The 27818-nt window shown below is 47.8% G+C and overlaps 1 protein-coding gene across 4 annotated transcripts in view; it reads right to left on the bottom strand.

The window, feature by feature from the left end:
- LOC147108887 (uncharacterized protein C20orf96-like) overlaps positions 1-27818 on the bottom strand; it is a 63603-nt gene that overhangs the window by 10526 nt on the left and 25259 nt on the right. For 2 of the 4 annotated variants that reach the window (XM_086005816.1, XM_086005819.1), the window contains 2 exons: positions 19710-19796; positions 17827-17945 (listed from right to left, as the gene is read on the bottom strand). In XM_086005816.1, the coding sequence (XP_085861942.1) occupies positions 17827-17945; positions 19710-19796 (206 nt within the window). Of the gene's footprint in view, positions 1-13116; positions 14510-17826; positions 17946-19709; positions 19797-26975; positions 27350-27818 lie in introns of those variants that run through there. The other 2 variants (XM_086005817.1, XM_086005818.1) reach the window with 2 other exon arrangements.

Genomic DNA, 27818 nt, shown 5'->3' with positions numbered 1-27818 from the left:
AGAAGGATCACACCTTTAAGAAACTCGATCTGCAACATAGTTAAGCCCAGAGCAGGGGAGGAGCAGTCGAAGCTGTGGACTGATGAAAGGCAGTCGGACTTGGTGTGGTCTCTGACGCCATTTTTGTGTTCAACATGTAGTCTCAACAATTAAACCTTTTCTGTTGAACCTCTCCGAGTTCAGTATATTTTGTTAGGGGTACGTAGTTAGATTAAATTAAAAATTTAATGTGGCCAGGGTCCCTTTAAGGATCTCGGCTGAAAACGCTGTCACCAGACCCGCTCCATCTAATTGGGCCGGGTAACACGCTGGGTGGGCTTAATAGGCCCCATTAAGGTAAGTTTATTTTCTACAGCGGGATGGAGCCAGCAGCGGAGTCAGGACCCGCCACGGACACCGGCCACACTGGACCCGCCAAGGTAAGGAAAATTCCGGCCATAACATTCACTCCGAGGGAGTGGAGTCGGTTGGGTTAGAAGTGTGCTAGAGACACAAACATTAAAAAAAACAGAAGTGCATTTTATTTTGGTTAATAATTACCCTTAATACCCACATTGCCTAGGCTTACACTCTAGTGCCGTACTGAGGGAGTGCTGCACTGTCGGAGGGGCTGTCTTTCGGATGAGACGTTAAACCACTTAAAGATCCTATTTCGAAGAAGAGCAGGGGTGTTCGCCTGAGTGTCCTGGCCAACATCTATCCCTTAACCGACACGTACAACAGGTGATGTGTCATTTATTTAATTGCTGTTTGCGGGAGCTTGCTGTGCACAAATTGGCAGCCGCGCTTCCTTACATTACAGCATTAACTACACTTCAAAATGAACTTTATAGTGAAGCACTTTGGGACGTCCTGAGGTCAGGAAAGGCGCTATATAAATGCAAGTCTTTTCTTTTAGTTACAAAGCAAAGAATGAAATAAAATCATATAGCTTGTTCAAATAACATGCATCTCCCATTCTTTTTTTTTAATGCATATAATTCTTATGAGAGATTGACAGCTAAGGGAAGGCAGCAGAAAACAGCTGTGTTGGGTGACAGCTGCTATCTGCGTGCTATATTTAGGAGAACTACTAAATTTAGCAGAAAAATGCAAGTACTACACAATTTTTTTTTTTTTTTTTTTTAAATAAAAGAGAGGTTACTTTATAAGGTCTGTCCGGCAATGAGGAAGCCATAACGAACGTGCACTTCTATCGGTTATAGTCCTTTCATCAAGCAACATGCTGTGGAGAGTATTTTATTCCTTTCCTCTCATTAGGGAGGCACACATGAATAATGCAGAGGGATTTAGTCTCATTACACGGCGTTAGTGCTGAATTGGACACGTTGGAGCCTCGCCTTGCAAGGTTAACGCTAGGCGCAGCGAGAGCAAAAGTCCAGTTGTAAGTTATATCCAACTCTGATCCCACACCAGGAGTTCAGCAGTCTTCAGTCACTACACACAGAGCAGTACTGTTAAGTTTTCACTGTGCTTACAATTTAGCTCGAGATACCAAACAATGCAAACCTTGGACAAACAGCAAACCTTGCCTCACAGCGCCAGAGACCCGGGTTCGAATCCGGCCTCGGGCGACTGTCTGTGTGGAGTTTGCACATTCTCCCCGTGTTTGCGTGGGTTTTCTCCGGGTGCTCCGGTTTCCTCCCACAGTCCAAAGATGTGCAGGTTAGGTTGATTGGCTATGATAAATTGACCCTTAGTGTTAGGGGGATTAAATACGTGGGGTTACGGGGATAGGGTGGGATATGTGTTGGTGTAGGGGTTACGGGGATCGGGTGGGATATGTGTCGGTGCAGGCTCGATGGGCCGAAATGGCCTCTATCTACACTGTGGGGTTTCTGTGATTCTGTGAAATGGATTTACAATAGTGTTACACAGTGCAATCGGAGAAGGTCGGAGTCCGGATTATTAGTCAACCCGGAGCGAGGTGAAGAACGACTATTACGTGTGCATCAGGAAAGCAGAGTGTCCATTCCACTCAATTCCAAAAGGTGATGCTGCCTGGAACATAGGAGGCCATTCAGCCCCTCGAGCCTGTTCCTCCATTCAATGAGATCATGGGTGATCTGTATCTTACCCGTCTTGGTTCCGTAACCCTTAATACACTTGCCCAACAAAAATCTCAGTTTTGAAATGTTCAATTAACCCCCAGCCTCAACAGCTGTTTTTTGGGGGGTGGGCGGGAGAGAGTTCCAGATTACCAGTACCCTTTGTGTGAAGAAGTGCTTCCGGGCACCACCCCTGAACGACCCAGCTCTAATTTGAAGGTTCTGCCCCCTTGTTCTGGACTCCCCCCACCAGAGGAAATAGTTTCTCTCTCTCTACCCTATCAACTCCTTTAATCATCTTAAACACCTCAATAAGGTCACCCCTTAATCCTCTATACTCGAGGGAATAGGGAGTTCCTGGTGAGAAACACTGCAGCAGTATTCCTATACTTGACCCACTGGCAGGCTGAGGGACAAGAGACAAGGGACGAGAGATCCCGTTCACTGTTGCACTGTAACCGTTCTCCGAAAGTGGTTTTTGGGGATTGGTTTCACAAGACCTGATTGGTGATGTGACAATGTCACTGTATAAATTTTGTTTTCTTTTTAAATTGAAAAACAAAGATATAAAGAATAATTTTATAAATTTGTTACAATCCTCCACTTGTTTCATCTGTACATCCTTATTTGATTGACTGCGACTCACTAACAAACATTACAGGCATGTGTTGTTCTGCTGAAATGTTATGATCCTGAAACGTTAACTCGGTTTCTCTCTCCACAAATACCGCCTGACCTGCTGAGTGTTTCCAGCGTTTTCACTGGTGTGCATTCTAAAATTAAAACGAGTGGACCGCTTGTGGCATTGCTTAAGCTAAGTGTTACGCTTTGGCTTTTTATGCCACATCCCTCCGTGGGTTGGGTCAGTGCCAATGGCTACTCCTATATTCAGACCAGTGTGTCTTCACCTGCCCAGAGGATTCTTGTAATTGAATAGAACGGCTTACCTCCCTCCGTGGAAACCCACTGATCAGTTCCAAACACTTTGAATGAACAGTGGGATAAGGGCCTGATCCAAGAACAATGCTAGCCAACAAACCCGTAATCTCCTTACCCAAGGAAGGATGTACTTGCCTTAGAGGGGGTGCTACGAAGGTTCACCAGATTGATGCCTGGGATGAGAGGGTTGTCCTATGAGGAGAGATCGAGTAGACTAGGCCTATATTCTCTGGAGTTTAGAAGAATGAGAGGTGATCTCATTGAAACATACAAGATTCTTAGAGGGCTGGACAGGATAGATGCTGAGAGGCTGTTTCCCCTGGCTGGAGAGTCTAGAACTAGGGGTCATAGTCTCAGGATAAGGGGTCGGCCATTTAGGACTGAGATAGGAGACGTTTCTTCACTCAGAGGGTGGTGAATCTTTGGAATTCTCTACCCCAGAGGGTGGTGGATGCTCAGTCGTTGAGTATATTCAAGACCGAGTTCGATAGATTTTTGGACTCTAAGAGAATCGAGGGATATGGGGATCGGGCGGGAAAGTGGAGTTGAGGCTGAAGATCAGCCATGATCTAATTGAATGGCGGAGCAGGCTCGAGGGGCCGAATGGCCGACTCCTGCTCCTATTTCTTATGTTCTTATATCAGTGTCTTCAGCATACCTTGTACTGTATATTCTATACAATGTGCGGTAACGAAGATTAACGAGAGTAAAGAAGATTGATTCTTGGGAAATTTGAACTAATGTCATTGTGCATCAGCAACGTCCCACAAACAGCAATAACGTGTCTAATTTAACTCAACCCAGTGGAAAATGGGCAGGTGGGCAGTTAAAAACAAGGTGATTTACCTGCTCAGATACAGACCATTTCAACAACAACAACTTGCATTTATATAGCTCCTTTAACGTAGTAAAACGTTCCAAGGCGCTTCACAGGAGCGTTATCAAAAACAAAATTTGACACCGAGCCACATAAGGAGATATTAGGGCAGGTGGCCAAAAGCTTGGTCAAAGAGGTAGGTTTTAAGGAGCGTCTGTAAAGGAGGAGAGAGACAGGTAGAGAGGCGGAGGGGTTTAGGGAGGGAATTTCAGAGCTTAGGGTCTAGACAGCTAATGGCATGGCTGCCAATGGCGGAGCAATTAGATTTGGGGATGTGCAAGAGGCCAGAATTAGAGGAGTGCAGAGCGCTCGTTGTAAAGCTGGAGGAGGTTACAGAGATAGGGCGAGGTGAGGCCATGGATGGATTTGAAAACAAGGATGAGAATTTTAAAAATCGAGGTGTTGCCGGACGGTTCATGACGTTTTATTGAAATCGGGGTTCTATTACATGAAGAGGATCCGGATATAATTGTAATCAGGGCCTGCGCGGGGAAGCAGATCAGCAGCAGCTACCCCCACCCCACACACACTTCCACCACCCCTCGAGACCCCCTCCCCATCACTTACCTGGAAGCCAACAGGCAGCCAATGGCCACCCAATCTTTGCCTGCCGGCAGCCTCTGATCATTGCGTTCAATGTAAACGACCAGTGCAGTTGGACAACGGCCCTGCTGTCCCTCGTGACTTTAGCAGTAAACACAAGTTGTGACTGAATGCAATGCAATACAAGGCCTTTCTCATTGGAATGAGAGGTTAAGAGATGACCTAACAGAGGTTTACAAGATGATGAGAGGTTTTGATAGAATCGAGGGAGAAAAACTACTCCCTCTGGCGAGTGGGCCAATAACCAGGGGGTCACAGATTTAAAATCATTGGCGAAAGATCGAGAGGGGAGATGAGGAGAATTTTTTTCTCTCAGCGAGTTGTCGGGATCTGGAACGCTCTGCCTGAAAAGGTGGTGGAAGCTGATTCCATGAATAATTTTAAAAGGGAGTTGGACGGGTTCTGCAGGATGAGGAACTCTCAGGGTTCCGGACACAAAGCGGGGGATGGGGGACTGAGCACGACGGCTCCTTCAAAGAGCCGGCACAGGCACGACGGGCCGAATGGCCGCCTTCTGCGCTGTAAGTTTCTATGATTCTAAATACTGTAGTTTGTTTTGGCATTTCCCTTCCAGACCATGTCAATACAATGGCCTTGTAATTACTTTGCAATATTACGAAAGCTTAATATGTCATAGAGTCATAGAGTTATACAGCACGGATAGAGGCCCTTCGGCCCATCGTGTCCGCGCCGGCCATCCCGCCCTGTCTAATCTAATCCCATATTCCAGCACTTGGTCCGTAGCCTTGTATGCTATGGCATTTCAAGTGCTCATCCAAATGCTTCTTAAATGTTGAGGGTTTCTGCCTCCACAACCCTTTCAGGCAGTGAGTTCCAGATTCCAACCACCCTCTGGGTGAAAAAGTTCTTTCTCAAATCCCCTCTAAACCTCCCGCCCTTTACCTTGAATCTATGCCCCCTAGTTATTGACCCCTCTACTAAGGGAAAAAGCTCCTTAGTATCAATCCTATCTATGCCCCTCATAATTTTGTACACCTCAATCATGTCCCCCCTCAGCCTCCTCTGCTCCAAGGAAAACAAACCCAATCTGCCCAGTCTCTCTTCATAGCTGAAGCGTTCCAGCCCTGGTAGCATCCTGGTGAATCTCCTCTGCACCCTCTCCAAAGCAATCACATCCTTCCTATAGTGTGGCGACCAGAACTGCACACAGTATTCCAGCTGTGGCCTAACCAGCGTTTTATACAGCTCCATCATAACCTCCTTGCTCTTATATTCTATGCCTCGGCTAATGAAGGCAAGTATCCCATATGCCTTTTTTACCACCTTATCCACCTGTTCCGCCGCCTTCAGGGATCTGTGTACTTGCACACCCAGATCCCTCTGACCCTCCGTCTTGCCTAGGGTCTTACCATTCATTGTGTATTCCCTTGCCTTGTTAGTCCCCCCAAAGTGCATCACCTCGCACTTTTCCGGGTTAAATTCCATTTGCCACTGTTCCGCCCATCTGACCAACCCATCGATATCATCCTGCAGACTGAGACTACCCTCCTCGCTATTTACCACCCTACCAATTTTTGTATCATCCGCGAACTTACTGATCATACCTTTTACATTCATATCCAAGTCATTAATATAGACCACAAACAGCAAGGGACCCAGCACCGATCCCTGTGGTACCCCACTGGCCACAGGCTTCCAGTCACAAAAACAACCTTCGACCATCACCCTCTGCCTTCTGCCACTAAGCCAGTTTTTTATCCAACGTGCCAAGGCACCCTGGATTCCATGGGCTCTTACCTTCTTGACCAGTCTCCTGTGCGGGACTTTATCGAAGGCCTTACTGAAATCCATGTATACCACATCCACTGCGTTGCCCTCATCCACACACCTCGTCACCCCCTCAAAAAATTCAATCAAATTAGTCAGACATGATCTTCCCTTGACAAAGCCATGTTGACTATCTCTGATTAATCCTTGCCTCTCCAAGTGGAGACTGATTTTGTCCCTCAGAATTTTTTCCAATAATTTTCCCACCACTGATGTTAGGCTCACTGGCCTGTAGTTCCCCGGTTTTTCCCTACTCCCCTTTTTGAATAATGGAACTACATTAGTGGTTCTCCAGTCCTCTGGCACATCCCCTGTGGCCAGAGAGGTTCTGAATATGTGTGTTAGAGCCCCCGCAATCTCTTCCTTTGCCTCACACAGCAGCCTGGGATACATTTCGTCCGGGCCTGGGGATTTATCCATTTTTAGGCCTGCTAAAACCGCCAATACCTCCTCCCTCTCGATGTTAATGTGTTCGAGCATATCACAGTCCCCCCGCCCTATTTCTATGTCTACATCGTCCCTCTCCATAGTGAAAACAGATGCAAAAAATTCATTTAGAACCCCTCCTACATCTTCCGGCTCCACACACAGATTGCCACTTATGTCCCTAATGGGCCCTATTTTTTCCCTAGTTATCCTCTTACCCTTAATATACTTATAAAACATCTTAGGATTTTCCTTTATTTTGCTCGCCAGTGTTATTTCATGGCCCCTCCTTGATCTCCTAATTTCTTTTTTAAGTATCCCCCTGCACTTTTTGTACTCCTCTAGGGCTTCCTCCGTCTTTAGCCTTTTGTATCTGCCAAAAGCCCTCCTTTTTTTTCTAATCCATTCTCGTATATCCCCTGATATCCAAGGTTCCCTGTAGTTTTTGGAACCACCCTTGACCTTTACGGGAACATGTTGCCATTGTATGATCTCAATCTCCCTTCTGAAAGCCTCCCATTGCTCCGATGCGGATTTTCCTACAAGTAGCTGATCCCAGTCCATTTTGGCCAGATCCTGCCTTATCCTATTAAAATCGGCCTTCCCCCAATTTAGAACATTTATTTCCGGCCCATCCCTGTCCTTTTCCATGACCACCTTAAATCTCACCATATTATGGTCACTGTCACCAAAGTGCTCACCTACTAGCACTTCTTCCACTTGGCCGGCCACATTCCCTAGAATTAGATCCAGTACCGCCCCCTCTCTTGTAGGACCTTCTGCATGCTGGCTCAAAAAGCTCTCCTGGATGCACTTTAAGAATTCTACACCCTCTGTGCCTTTCACACTCTGACTATCCCAGTTAATATTGGGGAAGTTGAAATCCCCCATTATTATTACCCTATTATTTGCACATTTCTCTGAGATTTGCCTACATATCTGTTCCTCTATCTCCCCCTGACTGTTTGGAGGCCTATAGTACACTCCCAGCAAAGTGCTTGCTCCCTTCTTGTTTTTAAGCTCCACCCATATGGCCTCATTAGAGGAACCTGCTAATATGTCATCCCTCCTTACTGCAGTAATTGACTCCTTAATTAATATTGCTACACCCCCTCCTCTTATACCCCCCCCTCTGTCTCGCCTGAAGATTCTGTACCCCGGAATATTGAGCTGCCAGTCTTGCCCCTCCCTCAACCATGTCTCCGTGATAGCAACCATATCATACTCCCATGTGTTTATCAAAACCTTCAGTTCATCCACCTTATTTGCAAGACTCCTTGCATTAAAATAGATGCCATCCAGCCTTGCCCTTGTATATTTGCCCTGTCTACCAATCTGACTTGTTTTTTTCTCTATAATTGGCAGCACATCACCCCCTATTTCAGCTCCCCTCTGTATCCCATCCCCCTGCCAAGTTAGTTTAAACCCCTCCCAACAGTGCTAGCAAACCTCCCCGCAAGGATATTTGTCCTGCTCTGGTTCAGGTGCAACCCGTCCGACTTGTACAAGTCCCACCTTCCCCAGAAGCAGGCCCAGTGATCCAGGAAAGTAAAACCCTCCCCCCCCTACACCAACTCTTTAGCCACGCATTCATCTGCTCTATCCTCCTATTCCTATACTCACTAGCACGTGGCACTGGGAGTAATCCAGAGATTACAACCTTTGAGGTCCTGCTCTTTAATCTGTTACCTAGCTCCCTAAATTCTTGATGCAGGACCTCATCCCCCTTCCTACCTATGTCGTTGGTCCCAATGTGGACCACGACCTCTGCCTGCTCACCCTCCCCCTTAAGAATGCCCTGTAGCCGCACAGTGACATCCATGACCCTGGCCCCAGGGAGGCAACAAACCATCCTGGAGTCACGTTTGTGGCCACAGAAACGCCTATCTGTCCCCCTTACGATAGAATCCCCTACCACTATTGCTCTCCCACTCTTTTTCCTCCCTTTCTGAGCAGCAGAAGCGTCCCTGGTGCCAGGAAGCTGGCTGCTGCTGCCTTCCCCTGGTGAGTCATCCCCCTCAACAGTATCCAACTTGGTATACCTGTTTGAAAGGGGGATGTCCGCAGGGGGCCCCTGCACTTCCTGCCTGCCTCTGTTGCTCCGCCTGATGGTCACCCCCTGTGCAGCCCTACCCTGAGGCGTGAACAACTCGCTAAACCTGCTATCCACGACCCTCTCAGCATCGCGCATGCTCCAAAACTCATCCACCCGCAGCTCGAGCGCCACAATGCGGTCTACAAGTAGCTGCAGCTGGATGCATTTCCCGCACACATGGTCGCCAGGGACACTGGCGGCATCCCTGACTTCCCACATAGAGCAAGAGGAGCAGAACACGGGTCTGAGCTCTCCTGCCATGACTTACTCCTTTAATTAATCTAAAAATTTATTCAATACCCCAGTTACAGGTATACTCTAGGGCGCTTTATTTACCAACTGTCCTCACTACAACACAGAGCCCCTAGAAATTTAACACCACAGACTTCAAGCTTGTAATGAAAAGAGACAAATACTCACCAACCAATCACTTACCTGCTCCCTGGTGACGTCACACCCCGATTACTTTTTACCTCTCTGCAACTTCTGAGCTCGCAGACTGGAGTTTGGTATGCCTCTCCTGGCCCCGCTGCCGCCTTTTGTAGCTTGCCGCCGAGTCTCCCGCAGGTCCGCTGCTCCCGCTACCTGCCGCCGAGTCTCCCGCAGGTCCGCTGCTCCCGCTACCTGCCGCCGCTGCTCTGAGGCCTCTCCTGGCCCCGCTGCCGCCTTTTGTAGCTCGCCGCCGCCACCGAGTCTCCTGCAGGTCCGCTGCTCTGAGGCCTCTCCTGGCCCCGCTGCCGCCTTTTGTAGCTCGCCGCCGCCGCCGAGTCTCCCGCAGGTCCGCTGCTCCCGCTACCTGCCGCCGCTGTTTGTATGAAGTTCTTAGACAACTACGACTTTCAATCCAGTGAAATGAAACATGGCAACACCAATCATTATAATAGCAAGACAAAGGACTTCATACCAGCTCATTGTGCTCACACATTAATAACAGTCAGTGTCATTTCAAGGCCCATGTTTCTCAGGCAACCCTCATGTGGTGGCACTGTAAAAGCCAAATACCAGACACATTCCACTGTTACAGCACCTAACATGACAGAGAGCTACATAGCAGAGCAAACTATTCGATGTCACACTTTATACATCCTTTAAAAAAAGTCAACACAACCTTTCATCGTATCGTAACACAGACACATACACTGACAGACACATACACTCAAACAGACACCAGACTCAACACATGCATGCGAACATACAACAACCTGTCAATGCCTCGTCCGTTCAATGTAAACGACCAGTGTAGTTGGACTAACGCTCCTGTCCCTTGTCATTTCAGCAATAAACACGAGCTGCGACTGAATGCAATGCAATGCAATGCGTGCACAAGGCTTTAGCAACTGTTCAGAAACAGCAATATTTTCTTGGTCTCGTCGCCAACCAACATAACAAAAAAAAATGATCTGGTCATTTTCGCATTGCTGTTTGTGGGAGCTTGCTGTGCACAAATTGGCTGCCGCGTTTCCTACATTACAACAGTGAGTACACTTCAAAAGTACTTTATTGGCTGTAAAGTGCTTTGGGACGTCCGGTGGTCGAGAAAGGCGCTATATAAATGCAAGTCTTTCTTTCTTTCATTTTTTAAAACTTATTTTGCGCTAACTTAAGACATGCATTATGAACAAAATGGAGGAGTAAGATCCAGTGGTTTACTGGAAGGGTAAGCCACGAGTGGCATTGGGGACACAGTCCTGAGCCATTCAAGATTCCGCATTATGTGCCCACTCAATTATTTTTCATTAACCAACAAGTAACCTTCAAGAGAAATTGCTTTTTACACAGAGGTTGTTAAGATGTGGAATGCCCGACTATAAACAGCAGCAGAAGCAGAATCCATTTATAAGTTTTAAGAGAGAAGTGAATAAATATTGGAAAAATAAAAATTTAAGAAGGTATGGGGAAAGGGCAGGGGAATGGGATAGCTTTTCCAGAGAGCCAGCACAGGAGTAATGGGCTGAATAATCTCCTGTGGTGCTGTTAAACTTGGTTACTATACATCCCTGCAGGGGCACTGCAGCTGTCCTATTCTTGACGACTTATTTGGCAAACTTTCTAGAAACTGGCTTTTAATTTAATCCTTTGTTTTTTTAATTGCCTTGCTTCATATCTGTCCCTGGTTTTCACATTTATTTTATTTTCCTCCCCCTAAGGCACTCACTCAGATTTGGGGCACGGTTTCAAGGGCACTGGGCAAACTCCAGAGTGGCTGCTCTTCATTTTTTAATTTGCTCTCGGGACGCGGGCGACACTGGTAAGGCTCCATTTATTCCTAGACAGCGAGAGTCAGCTCTTCAAGGAGGGGCCGTTCAGGGGTGATGCCCAGTAAGTCAGGAAGTAACAATCAGGAGCAGGAACTGTCCCGCGCACAGGAGCTCCGTAGCCAAAAGCCCCTTTGCGGAACACCTCCGTTCAGTCCGCAAGCGTGACCCTGATCTTCGGGTCGCCTGTCACTTTAATTCTCCGCTCCACTCCCACTCTGGCCTCTCTGTCCTCGGCCTCTTACACTGTTCCAATGAAGCTCAACTCAACCTCGAGGAACGGCACCTCATCTTTCGACTAGGCACTTCACAGCCTTCCGACCTCAACAGTAAGTTCAACAACTTTAGATCATAACCACTGCTCCCATTTTTTTCCAGATAGCAGGTGCTGGTGATGGTTCTGCTGTAGCCATTTACACCTCCTCTAGACCCAGCTTTCGTTTCTTTACTTGTCCCATTACCACCCCCTTTTGCCTTGCACCATCATCCCTTTTGTCATTTAATCTCTCATGCCTTTCACCCTCTCACAGACCTCTCTTTTTTGTTCTTTCTTCCCCTCCTCTCCCCCTTGCCCCCCCATACTTACTTATAAACTGTTAAATCTCTAACAAACCCAGTTCTAATGAAAGGTCAAACGACCTGAAACGTTAACTCTGTTTCTCTCTCCACAGATGCTGCCTGACCTGCTGAGTATTTCCAGCATTTTTGTGTTTTTATATCAGATTTCCAGCATCCGCAGTATTTCGCTTTCGACTCTGATAGTAGCCTTGACTTGGGAATCAGCTAACTGGAGCACAGACTGGGGATCAAACCGAAGATTTTCTCAGGCTGTGGGGCCAGTGCCTGTGGGGAAGCATTTTATTTATTTCAAACATACAATGTGCATCGGCCAGGATCGGAAGGGATGAGCTGCCCGCAGTTCTGTTAACACAGTTGTTCCATTGTGTTGCAATGGGTGATGGGCTGCGCAGTTTACAATGACAGGGAGTTAAATCTCCAACCTTTTACAACAGATTGACCTGTTGAGGCGCAGCTCCCGATTCGACAGAATTAGGAGACCAAAATGCCCAATATGGGCACAGCAACGACTGAAATTTCTTGGCTCGCGTCAGTAGAATGTTTGTTTTGTACACAAAACCCGACCAAAGTATTTAGAGCAGGAACTAAACTTGGGGGGTTGGGGGGGGGGGGGGGTATTAGGTTACCATCACCAGTGTGTCATGCGATCTCAGAGAGCCTGGTCATGTCTGTATACATGCAAAATATCACCTTTGATGCTACAAAACTACGCAGCCTGAATTTCCCCCTGTAGCGCAATCACTGCCGTTAGTGTGGCGGGACAGGGTGGTACATGAGGGAGAAAAGAATAGAAGGACATGCGGATAGGGTGAGATGAACAGAGGGGTGGGATGAGGCTCGTGTGGAGCATAAACAGCGGCATGGGCCAGTTGGGCCGAATGCCCTGTTTCTGTGCTGTAAAATTCTATGTAATCCGCCGGCGCCAATGCTGATGCTGCCGGATTCATTGGAATATTGTGGGCAAACTCCAGGCATCACAAGAGCCTCCGATTGGGAGCTTGCCCTTGCTGAGGTGGGGAAAAGAAAAAAAAAGTGTGTGTCTGGTACACAGGAACAGGGGGAGGCCATTCAGCCCCTCGAGCCTGTTCCACCATGCAATGAGATCATGGCTGATCTGTAATTTAACTACATCTACCTGCCTTGGCTCCATATTCTTATATACCCTTGGCTAGCAAAAATCTATTGATCTCAGATTTATAATTAATTGAGCTCGCATCTACTGCTTTTTGAGAGAGAGAATTCCACACTTCTACCAGCCTTTGTGTGAAGAAGTGTTTCCTAACTTCTCTCTTCAATGGCCTGGCTCTGATTTTAAGGTGATGTCCCCTTGTCCTAGACTTACCCCACCCCAGCGGAAAAGGTTTATCTCTCTCCACCCTATCAGTTCTTTTCAAAATCCTAAAAGCCTCAATCAAATCACCCCTTAACTGGGAATACAAGCCTAGTTTATGTAATCTCTTGTAGGAATTAACGAATTCCAACGAATAACGGAGATCGACACAAGAGAACAATTAAACAGGTCTTTACTCAACGGAGACACCACGAGGACTGCCTGGGCAACCCAGTGGTTTGCGATGTGACATCATCGCGTTTGCCCGCGTTTTCCTGTGCTCTTAAAGGGGCCACGCCCCGTACATGCAAACTCTATATACAAAACACAGTAATGCCTAACACAATGGTACAGGTTTAGGCTGGTGTTAGAACATCGTTAAAGAGAATTATATACAGTTAGCCAGAGTCATTCAGTGGTTCTGCCACACTCTCCTCATAATCTAACCCTTGGAGTTCTGGCAATATTCTGGTGAACTTCTGCTGCACTAATTCCAAGGCCAATGTATCCTTTCTAAGGTGCGGGGCCCAGAACTGTGCACAGTCCTCCAGATGTGGTTTAACCACATCTTTGTATAGCTGTAGCAAAACCTCCTCCCTTTATATCCTAGCCCTCTAGTCTGCAGGGCTAGAAGGTCTGCTCAGTTTGAAGAGGCAAGCGCTCAAAACTTAGCCCTCTTTCCAGCAAAGACAATTCTTTGTGGAAGAATGTGGAAGAAGACCGCTGCAGGGCACACACATCTTCTGCTCCAGAGTCACAATGTTGCGACGCTTAACGCAAACACGTTACACTGAGGATCCAAGGTGGTCCACATATCGCACTCCACACCCATCGCAACGGCTCCCCGACACTGTGCCCAACTTAAACAACGTAGATTGTGTTTGTTCTGAAGTCCCGCTGGCACCAAACTCTCGCAGGAACCAGGCTCCTCTTGCTCACTTTCACGCAAGTATTCGCTTTAGAAAAAAATCTATTCCTGACCAACAACCTCAAGGCTGAACTCCAGACTCTTCCAGCCTCTCGCCTTCCACTGGCCCCCTCATAGCTCGAGATAGCGGAGTCTGTTATGCTACCGGTGACAGTGGAATTAAAACAAACTAAAAGACCGCGTCACTGCGTTGAGCTGAGAAGCTGGCTTTTAGTTTGTTATGACAGTTAAATTTAATGCATGAATTGGGACTTGGGTCTTCTTGTAATAATTCGGATGAGCTGCTGGTGCTGGACAGGGAACGACTGAACGTACTTTTTTTGGATGGAGAGACGCGAGGATACAAAGGTAAAGAGGTTTAGGCAACGGCCCAATAGAGCGGAGGTGTAATGACTGAAGGATCAGCCCTCTTCCGATGGTGGAACAGGGAGACTGAGCCTGTGGGGAGCAAGCAGCAACCCAGTGCCAGAGGAATGGCAGGTGCTGGCTGGGAGTTAGGACTAGGACGCCAGCGCAAGTAAGTTAGGCGGGAATTTCAACCCATTGCTGCGCAAAGTCTTCCTGTCTTCAGCCTTCTTTTAGGCCGCTGCCAGCTGCGCCTCCCTCAGTAAATCCAGTCAGGAGAAAAGAAAAAGGGGGCTCTGTAAGGCAAGTCAAAAAAAAAAACTTAGCGGGGCCCCACACGGGGAAGTCTGGGTCACTGCTACCCCAGGTTCTCCCTTGTCCTTCCTGCCCGCGAAACGGCCCTAAATCTGACCCCCGCCCCCAATGATTTACCTTGGTGCCAGCGGGCAGCCTTACTTTTGACCTACCCGAAGTGGGCCAGCTGTCTCTTTCTGTCCCTTTCGGGCAGTCAGCCGGCCAGCCAGTGCGATGCAAAATGAGGCCCGGCCATTAAAATCGTCCCAAGCTCCCCACGGAGACGGTGTTGAAATCCACCCCACTGAAAATGCCAGCTCTAGCAGGATGGTAGGTACACCAAGTTGCTTTGAACCGATTGTGTGTGCGTGGGTTTAGAATTTAAAATAAAGGAATAAACTACAATAAATGCACATTAATGTTGGTGCTGGTATAGGTATCGGACGCCTATTGTAGGACAGCAGTCACAAACAGATGACTCTGCTCTGACCTCTTAAGACAACCACTGAAACATATGCCAGAGACAAATAACTAGCATAACCTTCAGAAACATAATGGACAAATAATTCTGCTTCCCCGTGACTTCACTGATGCCGGGTGCTCAATAAACACAGGCAATAAAAATATTAAAAACTGCGAATATCCTGTAGACACTTGCTTGGATGAGTCCATCTCAAACAACAACGACACCATCCAGGACAAAGCAGCCCGCTTGATTGGCACCCCATATACCACCTTAACCATTCACTCCCTCCACCACCAGCGCACCGTGGCTGCAGTGTGTACCATCTACAAGATGCACTGTAGCAACTCGCCAAGGCTTCTTTGACAAACCTGCGACCTCTACCACCTAGAAGGACAAGGGCAGCAGACGCATGGGAACACCACCAACTCCAAGTTCCCATCCAAGTCTCTCACCATCCTGACTTGGAAATATATCGGCCGTTCCTTCATTGACGCTGGGCCAGAACCCTGGAACGCCCACTTAACAACATTGTGGGAGCACCTTCACCACATGGACTGCAGCGGTTCAAGAAGGGGGCTCACCACCATCTTCTCAAGGACAACTAGCGATGGACAATAAATGCTGGCCTTGACAGCGACGCCCACATCCCATGAATTAATAAATAATTAAAAAAAAGATGACCAGCTTTCTAGTGGTACATCACTGCCATCACATATGACAGGCAATGGGGAATTGTGCTTATTATCACAGGGACTTTTGTAACTGGCGAACTATGCCAAACCTCACATATCTGAATAATTCATATTTTAACGTAGTGCTTGAGTCAAGGGATGGAAGTACAGGAGAAATACTTTGAATGTTTTTCCAGGTCAGAAACATGCAGAGCAATGCTCCCACTACTCCACCCAAACATGCCTTAGCCGTTGCTGTTAAGACAACAACCACGACAACTTGCATTTATATACAGGAAACTTTGTGCTATCCGGCACCCACGGGACCGAGCTGCTGCCGTTGCCTGAAAACTGCCGTACTCTCCAGAGTTAATGTTGAGAGATAGGGTGATTCTTGTCTCCGTATTTGACAACAAACACTGTTGCTTAGCAACAGCTTCTAAACACTCGGGTGTGGCCCTAAAGCTCTGTAGCTGAAGCTGTTGCTATAGCTACAGACCTTGCACAGCTTGACTGTTCAAACAAAGCAAAAAAAACAAACAAAAAGAATAAAAAATGGCTGCTGATTTTTGCCGGTGGCTCCAGATTGCCGGATAGCTCACCTCCGGATAGCACAAAGTTTCCTGTAGCACCTTTAACGTACATCCCAAGGCGCTTCACAGGAGCGTTATCAGGCAAAATTTGACGTCGAGCAACATAGAGAGATATTAGGACAGGTGACCAAAAGCTTGGTAGGTTTTAAGGAGCGTCTTAAAGGAGAAGAGAGAGGTAGCGAGACGGAGAGGTTTAGGGAGGGAATTCCAGAGCTTAGGGCCCAGGCAGCTGAAGGCACAACCGTCACTGGTGATGCGATGGAAATTGGGGAATCCTCCCAGACCTCTGCACTCATCCAATTCTGGCCTCTTGCGCATCACTTATGTGGCTCGGTGTCAAATTTTGTTTAATAATTGCTCCTGTGAAGCGCCTTGGGACATTTTAATACGTTAAAGACGCTATACAAATTCAAGTTGTCGTGGTAGCTTTGCCGCTCTTAAGCCAGGCGCCCATAGTGTGCCCGGGCTGCCTCATCAGCAGTTTTTCCTACTTTCATTGAGTGTCAGCAGTTTATCCGCACATTTACCTCACTGAGGTGGCCCTGGCGATACTGAAACCTCTAACTTGTGGGGAATCGAGGGGCAAATCCTGCATCCAGTGCTCACCCAATGCCCGAAGTCCCAGCAGGGTCACAGCCCAGTGAACGGGACCACAAATCCTCAGTGATTTTTCCACCCCCCCGCCCCACCTAAGCCAAGGGCACTGAGGCCACTTGTAGCAGCCCTACCCTCGCCCTGGCGGAGTTCAGCTAACCCAGCCTAGACCTGCGACCTCACTGGTCTGTGTTATTGAGCAGCTTGCTGGGTAAACTTGCTGAAGGGGGTTGGAGTATAAGAGTAAGGAAGTCTTGCTGCAATTGTACTGGGCTTTGGTGAGACCACACCTGGAGTACTGCGCACAGTTTTAGTCTCCTTACCTGAGAAAGGACATACTTACCTTGGATGCGGTGCAATGAAGGTTCACTAGATTGATTCCTGGGATGAGAGGGTTGTCCTATGAAGAGAGATTGAGCCTATACTCCCTGGAGTTTAGAAGAATGATGATCTCATTGAAACATAAAAGATTCTGAGGGGAGATTGACATGATAGACGCTGAGAGGTTGTTTCCCCTGGCTGGAGAGTCTAGAACTCGGGGACATAGTCTCAGGATAAGGGGTCGGCCATTTAAGACCAAGATGAGGAGGAATTTCTTCACTCAGAGGGTTGTGAATCTTTGGAATTCTCTACCCCAGAGGGCTGCGGATGCTGAATCGTTGAGTATATTCAAGGCTGAAATCGATAGGTTTTTGGACTCTAGGGGAATCAAGGGATGTGGTGATCGGGCGGGAAAGTGAAGTTGAGGTCGATGATCAGTCATGATCTTATGGCAGAGCATGCTCGAGATGCCGAATGGTTTACTCCTACTCCTATTTCTTATGTATTTATGAAGCATCAGGGAAATTTCACAGTCTATTCCTTGTTCTATAATTGTGCTGCATATTTTCGCCAGCTTTATGCCATTGGGGAGCGTCTAATTCATTTATACTTTAATAAAAACCCCTGCAACAGTTTCAGTCGACAGACTGTTCTCGACCAGTGAAGATACGTACTTTGGTTGCTTTGTAAGAATATCTGCGAAGATCTCCTCCCTGCAGTCCCTCTTTGATTTCAGTAGATGTAACATTTGCTGCTGTAACTCCAAGTTATTCCTTTCCATATCTTTGTTCAGCTGCACATTTTAAAAAAAAGTTAATAAAGTTAGAGAAGCTATTTTTTTTACATGGCACCAATTCAGCAAAAGCTAATTCAATCTGAAAAAAGCAGCCTTGAAATTATACTCTGTGAACATGAGCATAAATATATTCAACCTATACCTAATCCGCAGCTTTATCTCCTTGTCACTTATCTTCTCAAGTGCTTTCCTCATTGGCACATCACCAAATTACAACTCATTCAGAGTGAGTGGACCTCTCCTCACCTGCAGAGCCCTACACTCTCATCACCCCTGTTCTTGTCAATCTCCACATCCCAGCGAATTGATTTTAAGTTCCTCGTCTTTTGCTTTCAAATTGCCTCTTCCATGGCTCTGCCCCTACCTCAGCGATGCCCCTCAACTCCCCAAGCCGTACCTCCTACCTTGCACCCTTCACTCCTCCAAATTCAGTCTGTTCCTTGTCACCAGCTGTGGCTTAGTGGGTAGCACCCTCGCAGCAGAGTCAGAAGGTTGTGTGTTCCAAGTGCCGCTCCAGTTTATTGTAAAGGCGGATAAGACTAAAACTCAAGGTCCAGAGATGCACCTCTTAAGATCAATGGGGATCTGTCCTTGCACAGCCAGCCATGTACACAGACCCAGATATTTGTACCTTGGGTATATTCAAAACAGAAGTCGATAGATTTCTGACTAGCAAGGGCATCAAGGGATATGGCGATAGGGCCGGTGAATGGAGTTGAGGCAGAAGATCAGCCATGGTCTCCTTGAATGGCGGAGCAGGCTCGAAGGGCCGAATGGCCTACTCCTGCTCCTATTTCTTATGTTCTTATGTACCTGGATATCACAAGCTAATTATGGACGAGGAAGGCAATTCAGCCCATCTTGATTCATCATCCAGAGAGATCCTAACATCACTGCATGGCAGCGTCCAATTGCTTCTTAAATGATTCCTCCGCTACTCTACCCTGAGGCTTACTCCATGTTGCTCGCTCTTGAGTGACAAAGAATTTCCTGATATCTGTCCTAAAAGGACCCTTCTCTAGTCAGAACCTGTGTCCCCTTGCTCTGCTCCCGCAGCTTAATTTAAAGTAACCTCTGTGTAAAAACTAGCGGGGTAATTTTAACCTAACTCGGCAGACAGGAAACCCAGGGGAATAGGGTGGAATGCAGGTTTCACACTCCGCCCGATATTACCCTCCAGTGACTTAAATGGAGTAAAATCAGTCGGAGTGTAAACCAGCATTACACCCGATCCGGTCAGCTGCCTGACGGACGGGTTAGGTTAGAATTGCACCCCCGCCCGCCACTCCCCCGAGTCCCTGTGAACAACTGCGGCCACATTGGTAAACCGCCTCGGCAACAGAGACGCCTCTGTCGGTCACAGCCGACGTTGTCCCAGCCTCGAACTTTTACGGCAAGTGGGGGGGCCATTCCAAGCAACGGCAGGAGGCACCTGCTGAGTTACCCAGCACTGCAGCGCTTCCCTGACCCCTGTACAGCGCTCAGGGCATCATGTACCGCTAACCTTGCATTATGGCGCAAAGACGGCGCTCAGCAGAGCTGGTGGCGCACACAGTGCCCGAGGCACTGCGGTGCCTGGACTGCGGTGCCTGGACTGCGGCCCCCTGGACAGCATCGCCAACCACACGAGGCTGCGCCACTCTGTTCATGCCAGAGTCCAAGGGATAGATCCACACAACGCATGGAAGTCGGAATCAGTGCTGTGCGTTTGCATTTAGACAGGGCGGAGATTATTCAAGTATCGCCATTCTCTGCACTGACCTCTTTGTGAATTTCTATTTCCTTCTTCATCACAGTATTGTGAAACATTAGCTCTTGCAATCCTGGAGGAATGAAGCGGAATTGTTCCTGCCAGCATAAAACAATAACCATTAAAAAAATAATTCACTGCTCAGAGTAAGAAAACTGCATTGTAGCTGAAGTTGGAAGGGTACGGTAGTGTAGTGGTTACCTTACTGCACAGGGCTGGACTAATAACCCAGAGGATGCGAGTTCAAATCCCACCACGGAAGTTTGTGAAATTGAATTCAGCGATACAAAGAAATTTTGAAATAAAAACCTGGCATCACTAAAGATGACCAAAAAGCTGTTGGACTGTCGTAAAAACCCAACTGGCTCAAGTGTCAGCTGTGGCTCAGTGGGTAGCGCCCTCGCCTCCGAGTCAGACGGATGTGGGCTCACAGTCCCACTCCAGAGACTCGAGCACATAAATCTAAGCTGACACTCCAGTGCAGTGCTGAGGGAGTGCTGCACTGTCGGAGGTGCCGTCTTTTAGATGAGATGTTAAACCAGCTCTCTCAGGTGAACGTAAAAGAGCCCATGGCACTATTTTGAAGAGGAGCTGGGGAGTTCTCCCCGGTCTCCTGGCCAATATTGATCCCTCAATCAACATAATAAAAACAGACTATCTGGTTATTATCACATTGCTGTTTGCGGGAGCTTGCTGTGCACAAATTGGCTGACGCGTTTCCTACATTACAACCGTGACGACAGTTCAAAAAGTACTTCATTGGCTGTAAAGCGCTTTGGGACGACTGGTGGTCATGAAATGCAAGTCTCTTTTTCTTTTAATGTCCACTAGGGAAGGAAACCTGCCATCCTTACCTGGTCTGGCCTATATGTGCTTCCAGTCCCACACCAATGTGGTTGATTCTTAACTGCCCTCTGAAGTGGCCCAGCAAGCCACTCAGTTGTATCAAAACTGCTAAACAATCTTCTCAGTGAAAACAAGGGATGGGCAATAAATGCCAGCCTTGCTAACGGTGCCCACACCCCGAGAATGAATAATAATTTAAAAAACATGAACAGTGTTGTGCTCGTGCAATTGTTCTGCTTCAGAGTGCTAAGCTCGGATTATGTTCTAGGGTGCAATAATGATTGAGGAGGTCTTGCTGTACAGCACAAGAGCTGCTGAATCGCTGGTAGTTATTATTCCCCGCTGTATACAAGTGGCGAATGTGCTGTAATTCTCAGCAGGAAAGTTCCACAGGCAACTGTCCTTTACCCAAGTGACTTATCTGCTGAGTATTTTCGGACTTTTCTAAAGATGTTTTTAATACGTCTTTGTTTCATCTAGAATTCTGAAACTAGGAGTCCTTTCACTTCTAGGTTTCATAGAACCATCAGAAAATCAAATTTTGGGGAAATCGTTTATGAGTAATTCAAGACATGATGCGTGGTGAGTGTCGCAAGCTTGGAAGGAAAAAGGTGACTTTGGACCCACGGTTCCCAAAGCTCTCCACCACTGGGGGTTTTCCTCGCCTTGTGTCTGGGTCTATTATAGACTCATTGATAGAGATTGATTGCTGTGATTAGTCAACAGCCCCATTATCATTGGATCAGGCGACTACCAGGATGGCAGAAGGTGAACTAGATGGGACCTTGGTCTTTTTACGTCTAGCAATTCCTATGTTCCTAAGTTCACAACACAGAAGGAGGCCAGTTGACCTGCTGGGGTAGATTACTGTCTTCACCACCTGGGCAGTAATCCAGCGGAGCGGCCTGCCTGCCCAATACAGAGTCAATGGAATGAAAAACCGGGTGCATAAAGAATTACTATCCAAGCAGTGAAGGCAAAAATCTACCCCACTGTGTCGGTCCTGGCTCTTTGCTACAGTAACGGAAAACTAATCCCACTGCCCCACTCCCTCCCCAAAGCCCTGCAACTTCCTCTGCTTCAAATATTATCCAAATACCAGGAGCCGAACAGTGGAAGTTAAGAAAAGGCAAAATGGCGCAAATGTTGGTCTTCAGCTTCCTCGAAGCGCCGGTGACATCTGGTGGTAGAAGATCAATACTGCACCCTTTAAAAATAAACCCGTCAACAGAAGGTTTATCAATTTCAGCAATTTACTCTCTTCTACAACTGTTGAAAATACAGTAAAGGAGGCCATTTGGCCCATTGTGCCTGCTCTTTGAAAAAGCTCTCCAATTAGTCCCACTCCCCCTGCTCTTTCCCCACTGCCCTGCAAATGTTTCCTTTTCATGAGTTTATCCAATTCCCTTTTGAAAGTTACGACTGAATCTGCTTCCATTCAGGCAGCGCATTCCAGAGCGTAACAACTCACTGCGTAAAAAAAACTCAACTCCCCAATGGTTCTTTTGCCAATTACCTCTGGATACCGACTCTCCTGGCTTCTATTCCCTACTGTTGTAGCTTTCCCATATTCTTTCTTCTCTTCTTCTTAGGCAGTCCCTCGGAACCGAGGCTGACTTGCTTCCACATTAAAAATGAGCTCGCAGGTGACTGATGAGTCCAATGCAGGACCTACAGTCTCTGTCACAGGTGGGGCAGACGGTGGTTGAAGGGGCGGGTGGGTGGGGTGCTTGGGTTGACGTGTGCTCCTTGCGCTGCCTGCGCTTGGCTTCCGCTTGCTCCCGGCGAAGAGACTCGAGGTGTTCGGCACCTTCCCGGACGCTTCTCCTCCACTTTGTGCAGTCTTGGGCCAGGGATTCCCAGGTGTCGGTGGGGGATGTTGCACTTCTTCAAGGAGGCTTTGAGGGTGTCCGTGAAGCGTTTCCTCTGCCCACCTGGGGCTCTCTTGCCGTGCCGGAGCTCAGAGTAGAGCACTTGTTTTGGGAGTCTCGTATCAGGCATGCGGACGATGTGGCCCATCCATCGGAGCTGATCAAGCATGGTCAAAGCTTCGATGCTGGGGATGTTGGCCTGGGCGAGAACACGGACGTTGGTGCGCCTATCCTGCCAATGGATTTGCAGGATCTTGCGGAGGCAGCGTTGGTGGTACCTCTCCAGTGCTTTGGAGGTGCCTGCTGTACATGGTCCATGTCTCTGAAGCATACAGGAGAGCGGGTATCACTGCTGCTCTGTAGACCATGAGCTTGGTGCCAGGTTTGAGGTCCTGGTCTTCAAACATTCTCTTCCTCAGGCGACCGAAGGCTGCACTGGCATACTGAAGGCGGTGTTGGACTTAGTCATCAACATCTGCCCTTGTTGACAGTAGGCTCCCGAGGTATGGAAAGTGCCCCACGTTGTCCAAGGCCTCATCATGGATTTTGATAATCGGGGAGCAGTACGGTGTGGCGGCAGCAGGTTGGTAGAGGATCTTTGTCTTATGGATGTTTAGTGTAAGACCCATGCTCTCATACGCTTCAGTGAAGGTGTTGACGATGGTTTGGAGTTTGGCCTCGGGGTGTGCGCAGACGCAAGCGTCGTCTGCATATTGTAATTCGATGACAGAGGAATTATAAAAGATGTACTAGCACACAGTGCAGCCCTTTCAATGTCCTGTTTGATACTGGTGAAAGCCTCCCGAGCTTCAGCTGATAGTGGGAAGGACGTCGATTTAATGAGGGGTCGGGCCTTATCAGAGTAATTGGGCACCCATTGGGCATAATACGAAAAAAATCCCAGGCACCTTTTTAAAGCTTTGGGATTGTGTGGCAGGGGCAGTTCCTTTAGGGGGCGTAATCGGTCAGGGTCCGGTCCAATTACCCCATCTTCCACCACACAGCCGAGGATAGAGAGACGGGTTGTGTTGAAGACACATTTGTCTTCGTTGTAGGTTAGATTCAGCTTTAGGGCAGTTTTTAAAAATCTCGCAAGATTTAGATCGTGGTCTTGCTGGTTGTGCCCGCAGATAGTGACATTGTCAAGATAGGGGTAGGTAGCTTGTAGTTTATTCTCGTCAACCATGCGGTCCATCTCACGTTGGAAGACCGAGACCCCATTTGTTACCCCGAAGGGCACTCTGAGAAAATGGTAGAGGCGCCCGTTCGCCTCAAAGGCGGTGTATGGGCGGTCCTCCGTTCTAATGGGGAGCTGGTGATACGCGGATTTGAGGTCGATAGTCGAGAAGACTCGGTATTGCGCGATCTGGTTGACCATTTCCGATATGCGGGGTAAAGGGTAGGCGTCCAGCTGGGTATAAATATTAACAGTCTGGCTGTAGTCAATTACCATCCGTTTCTTTTCGCTATTTTTAACTATGACTACTTGGGCACGCCACGGACTGGTACTGCATTCAATAATGCCTTCCCGCAGGAGTCTGTCCACTTCCGCCTTGATAAAGTGTCGGTCTTCCAGACTGTACCGTCTACTTTTGGTCACTATGGGCCTACAGTTCGGAGCGAGATTAGCGAATAAAGAGGGCGGGCTGATTTTTAAGGTTGATAGGCCACAGACTGTGAGTGGTGGCTGGGACCCGCCATATGCTAGCGTGACACTTTCGTGGTGGCACTGGAGGTCCAGGCCCAAGATTACATTAACACAGAGTTCTGGCATCACGAGGAGTTTAAAATCCTTGTAGTCCGTGCCTTTTACAGTCAGTGTTACCACACAGTAGCCCAAAATGTCCGAAGTGTGGGGCTTAGCAGCCATAGCAATTCTGCTCCGTGTAGGGGTTACCGTTAATGAGTGCCGCCGTACCAGGCTAGGGTGGATAAAACTCTCGGTACTCCCACAGTCAATTAAACATTTCGTTAAATTCCCGTTTACCTGTATGTCCATCATGGATTTTGTCAACGGATGTGGCCTGGATTGATCCACCGTGATCGAAGCCACTGTTGTGCCCTGGGCGGCCGTTGAGTCGGGAAAAGATGGTGGATCCCAAGATGGCGGCCCGCACGAGGCGGTGACGGAGTTGGAAATCTGATTCCCCCTGCAGACTTTGCTAAAATGCCCCTTTTTCTTACATTTGAAGCATGTAGCGTCCTTCGCTGGGTATCGTTGTCTGGGGTGCTTGGCCTGGCCGCAGAAGTAGCATTTCGGGCCTCGAGACATTGCCGCTGTAGTAGGACTCTTGGGTGAACTTCTGTGTGGGGACTCCGGCGGCGTAGAGCTGGTCTGAGACCTGGATGGGGAAGATGGCTGATTCCAAGATGGCGGCCCGCTCGGCGCGCACGAGGCGGTGAGGGCCGCATGGCCGGAAGAATAAGAGTCAGAGTTTTTCTGGGCCACGTCCAGCAATCGCGCAGTGGCCACTGCCTTTTTTAAGTCCAGGACCTCCTTCTCCAGCAGTCTCTGCCGGATATAATTCGATTTGAGGCCCGTGATGAAGGAATCGCGGACCAATTCGTCAGAGTACGCGTTGGCCGTCACGGCCTTGCAGTTACAGTCCCGGACCAAGTCCTTTAGGCCCTGTAAGAAATCGTCCATTGATTCCTCAGGTCGCTGCCTGCGTGTAGCCAGCAGATGTCTGGCGTACACTTCGTTTACTGGCCTCTGGTATTGGGCCTTCAGGATAGTGATGGCCTCCGTGTAAGAGGTGGCGTCCCGGATGAACGAATAAATCCGATGATTAACGCGAGTAGTCAGTAGACTCAGTTTATCTACCTCACTAGCGGATGAGGCCCTCGCGAAGAGTTCGAAGCATTTGAGCCAGTGTCCAAATTGATTTGATGCTTCAGCAGAATGTGGATCCAAGTCCAGACGCTCTGGTTTTAGGAGTCGATCCATCCTAGTATTCTTTAGTGATTAAAAGTGATGTGCCTTCAATAACCACAAAACTAGAAGTTATAGACTTTAACAAGTTGGCTTTTAATCACTAAGATCAGAGCTAACATCTCAACACACTGACTGGCTCGCAGGAATGAGTCATACAGATCCTGGGATCTTTATGTAAGAGAAGTCAGGGGTGGAGCCAAGAGCCAAGACCTGGAACATTCCAGGTTAGTCAGGAAAGAGGAAGTGAAACTATACACCGTGTGGGGGAGGGTAATATACATGAGTGCAAAACGAATACAGGCAAGACAAGCAGATTTCATTACAATAGATAAAGGGAGAACCAGTGGATGTGGTGTATTTGGATTTTCAGAAGGCTTTCGATAAGGTCCCGCATAAGAGATTAGCGTGTAAAGTTAAAGCACATGGGATTGGGGATAAGGTACTGACTTGGATAGAGAACTGGTTGGCAGACAGGAAGCAAAGAGTTGGAATAAACGGGTCTTTTTCCGAGTGGCAAGCAGTGACTAGTGGGGTACCGCAGGGATCAGTGCTAGGACCCCAGCTATTCACAATATATATTAATGATCTAGACGAGGGAACTAGATGTAATATCTCCAAGTTTGCAGATGACACAAAGCTGGATGGGCGTGTGCGCTGTGAGGTGGATGCCGAGAAACTCCAGTATGATTTGGACAGGTTGGGCGATTGGGCAGATGCAGTATAATGTGGATAAATGCGAGGTTATCCACTTTGGTGGCAAAAACAGGAAGACAGATTATTATCTGAAAGGCAATAGATTGGGAGAAGGGGAAGTGCAATGAGACCTGGGTGTCCTTGTGCACCAGTCGCTGAAGGTAAGCATGCAGGTGCAGCAGGCGGTTAAGAAGGCAAATGGTATGTTGGCCTTCGTAGCGAGAGGGTTCGAGTACAGGAACAAGGATGTCTCTTGCTGCAGTTGTACAGGGCCTTGGTGAGACCACACCTTGAGTATTGTGTGCAGTTTTGGTCGCCTTATCTGAGGAGGGATGTTCTTGCCATGGAGGGAGTGCAGCGAAGATTCACCAGGCTGATACCTGGGATGGCAGGAATGATGTATGAGGAGAGATTGGGTCGATTGGGCTTGTACTCGCTGGAGTTTAGAAGAATGAGAGGGGATCTAATTGAAACCTATAAAATTCTAACAGGACTAGACAGGCTAGATGCAGGAAGGATGTTCCCGATGGCGGGGGAGTCCAGAACCAGGGGTCACAGTCTAAGGATAAAGGGGTAAGCCATTTAGGACAGAGATGAGGAGGAATTTCTTCACCCAGAGAGTGGTGAACCTGTGGAATTCTCTACCACACAAGGCAGTTGAGGCCAATTCATTAAATATATTCAAGAAGGAGTTAGATATATTTCTTAAGGCTAAAGGGATCAAGGGATATGGGGAGAAAGCAGGAACAGGGTACTGAATTTGGATGATCAGCCATGATTTCATTAAATGGCAGAGGAAGCTCGAGGGGCCGAATGGCCTACTCCTGCTCCTATCTTCTATGTTTCTATGGGACTGCCTTGGATTTGGACTGGAGGCTGTTGTGGTGTCGGTACCTTTCTACCTAGACACAATTTAGGACTCAGAACTCAGATTCAAACATGAAGTGCTTTATTGGAAGGAAAGGAAGTTCTGGAAAGTTCCGAACAAAGAGAGCTAAACTTAACAGAGAACACCCAACCATTTATCTCCTGTGACAGTGCCACCACAGGTGGGAGGAGAACACACAATAGAACACAGAATACATAACAGAGGCGACAGAGGTTGAACCGTTTCCCGTTTGTTCTGTAGATTAGCTCCACTCCAGCGGGTAGCTTACTGAGGGCGAGATGGAGCCTTGCAGGCAGGAAAATCAAGAAGAGCATTGGTGCGATGACACAGCCTTGCTTGACACCGGTCCGTACGTAAATTGGGTCTGTGGTGGATCTGTTGGTCAGGATCACGGCTTGCATGTCGTCGTGAAGCAGGCTGAGGATGGTGACAAACTTTTGAGGGCAGCCAAATTTGAGGAGGACACTCCATAATCCCTCACGGTTGACAGTGTCGAAGGCCTTTGTGAGGTGATATTCTTTATATTTGTCCTGGCTTTCACTTGTATTATCTGTCCAGTAAGCACTTACATTTTTTTTTAGGTTCAAATTCTCCCTATTCATTCATTCATTAAACTCTGTTCTTTGCTACATTCCCTTTTTAGCTTACTGGATTATACTTGATTTGTACTCTTTCCCCCTCCTGCTTAAATATTTCCCTGTTGCTGATCTAGAATTCTGCTTGCCAAATTTTCATTGTTTAATCTGGGCAAGGTCTGTTTTTAAAAATAAACAACTCGCGAGAATTTGCTTTTTGTTTTCCGAGTCAAATACAGTGGTGCTCGAGTTTACATTCTGCAGCTCTGTAACTTCACGCCTTCAAATGGATGACTCCAATGCCGGGAGCT

This window comes from Somniosus microcephalus, chromosome 13, assembly GCF_052327205.1.
Source record: "Somniosus microcephalus isolate GS21.2 chromosome 13, FLI_Smic_1.0, whole genome shotgun sequence".
Taxonomy (NCBI): domain Eukaryota; kingdom Metazoa; phylum Chordata; class Chondrichthyes; order Squaliformes; family Somniosidae; genus Somniosus; species Somniosus microcephalus.
Note: the sequence above shows the minus strand (reverse complement) of the source record. Positions and strands in the feature narration are given on the sequence as shown.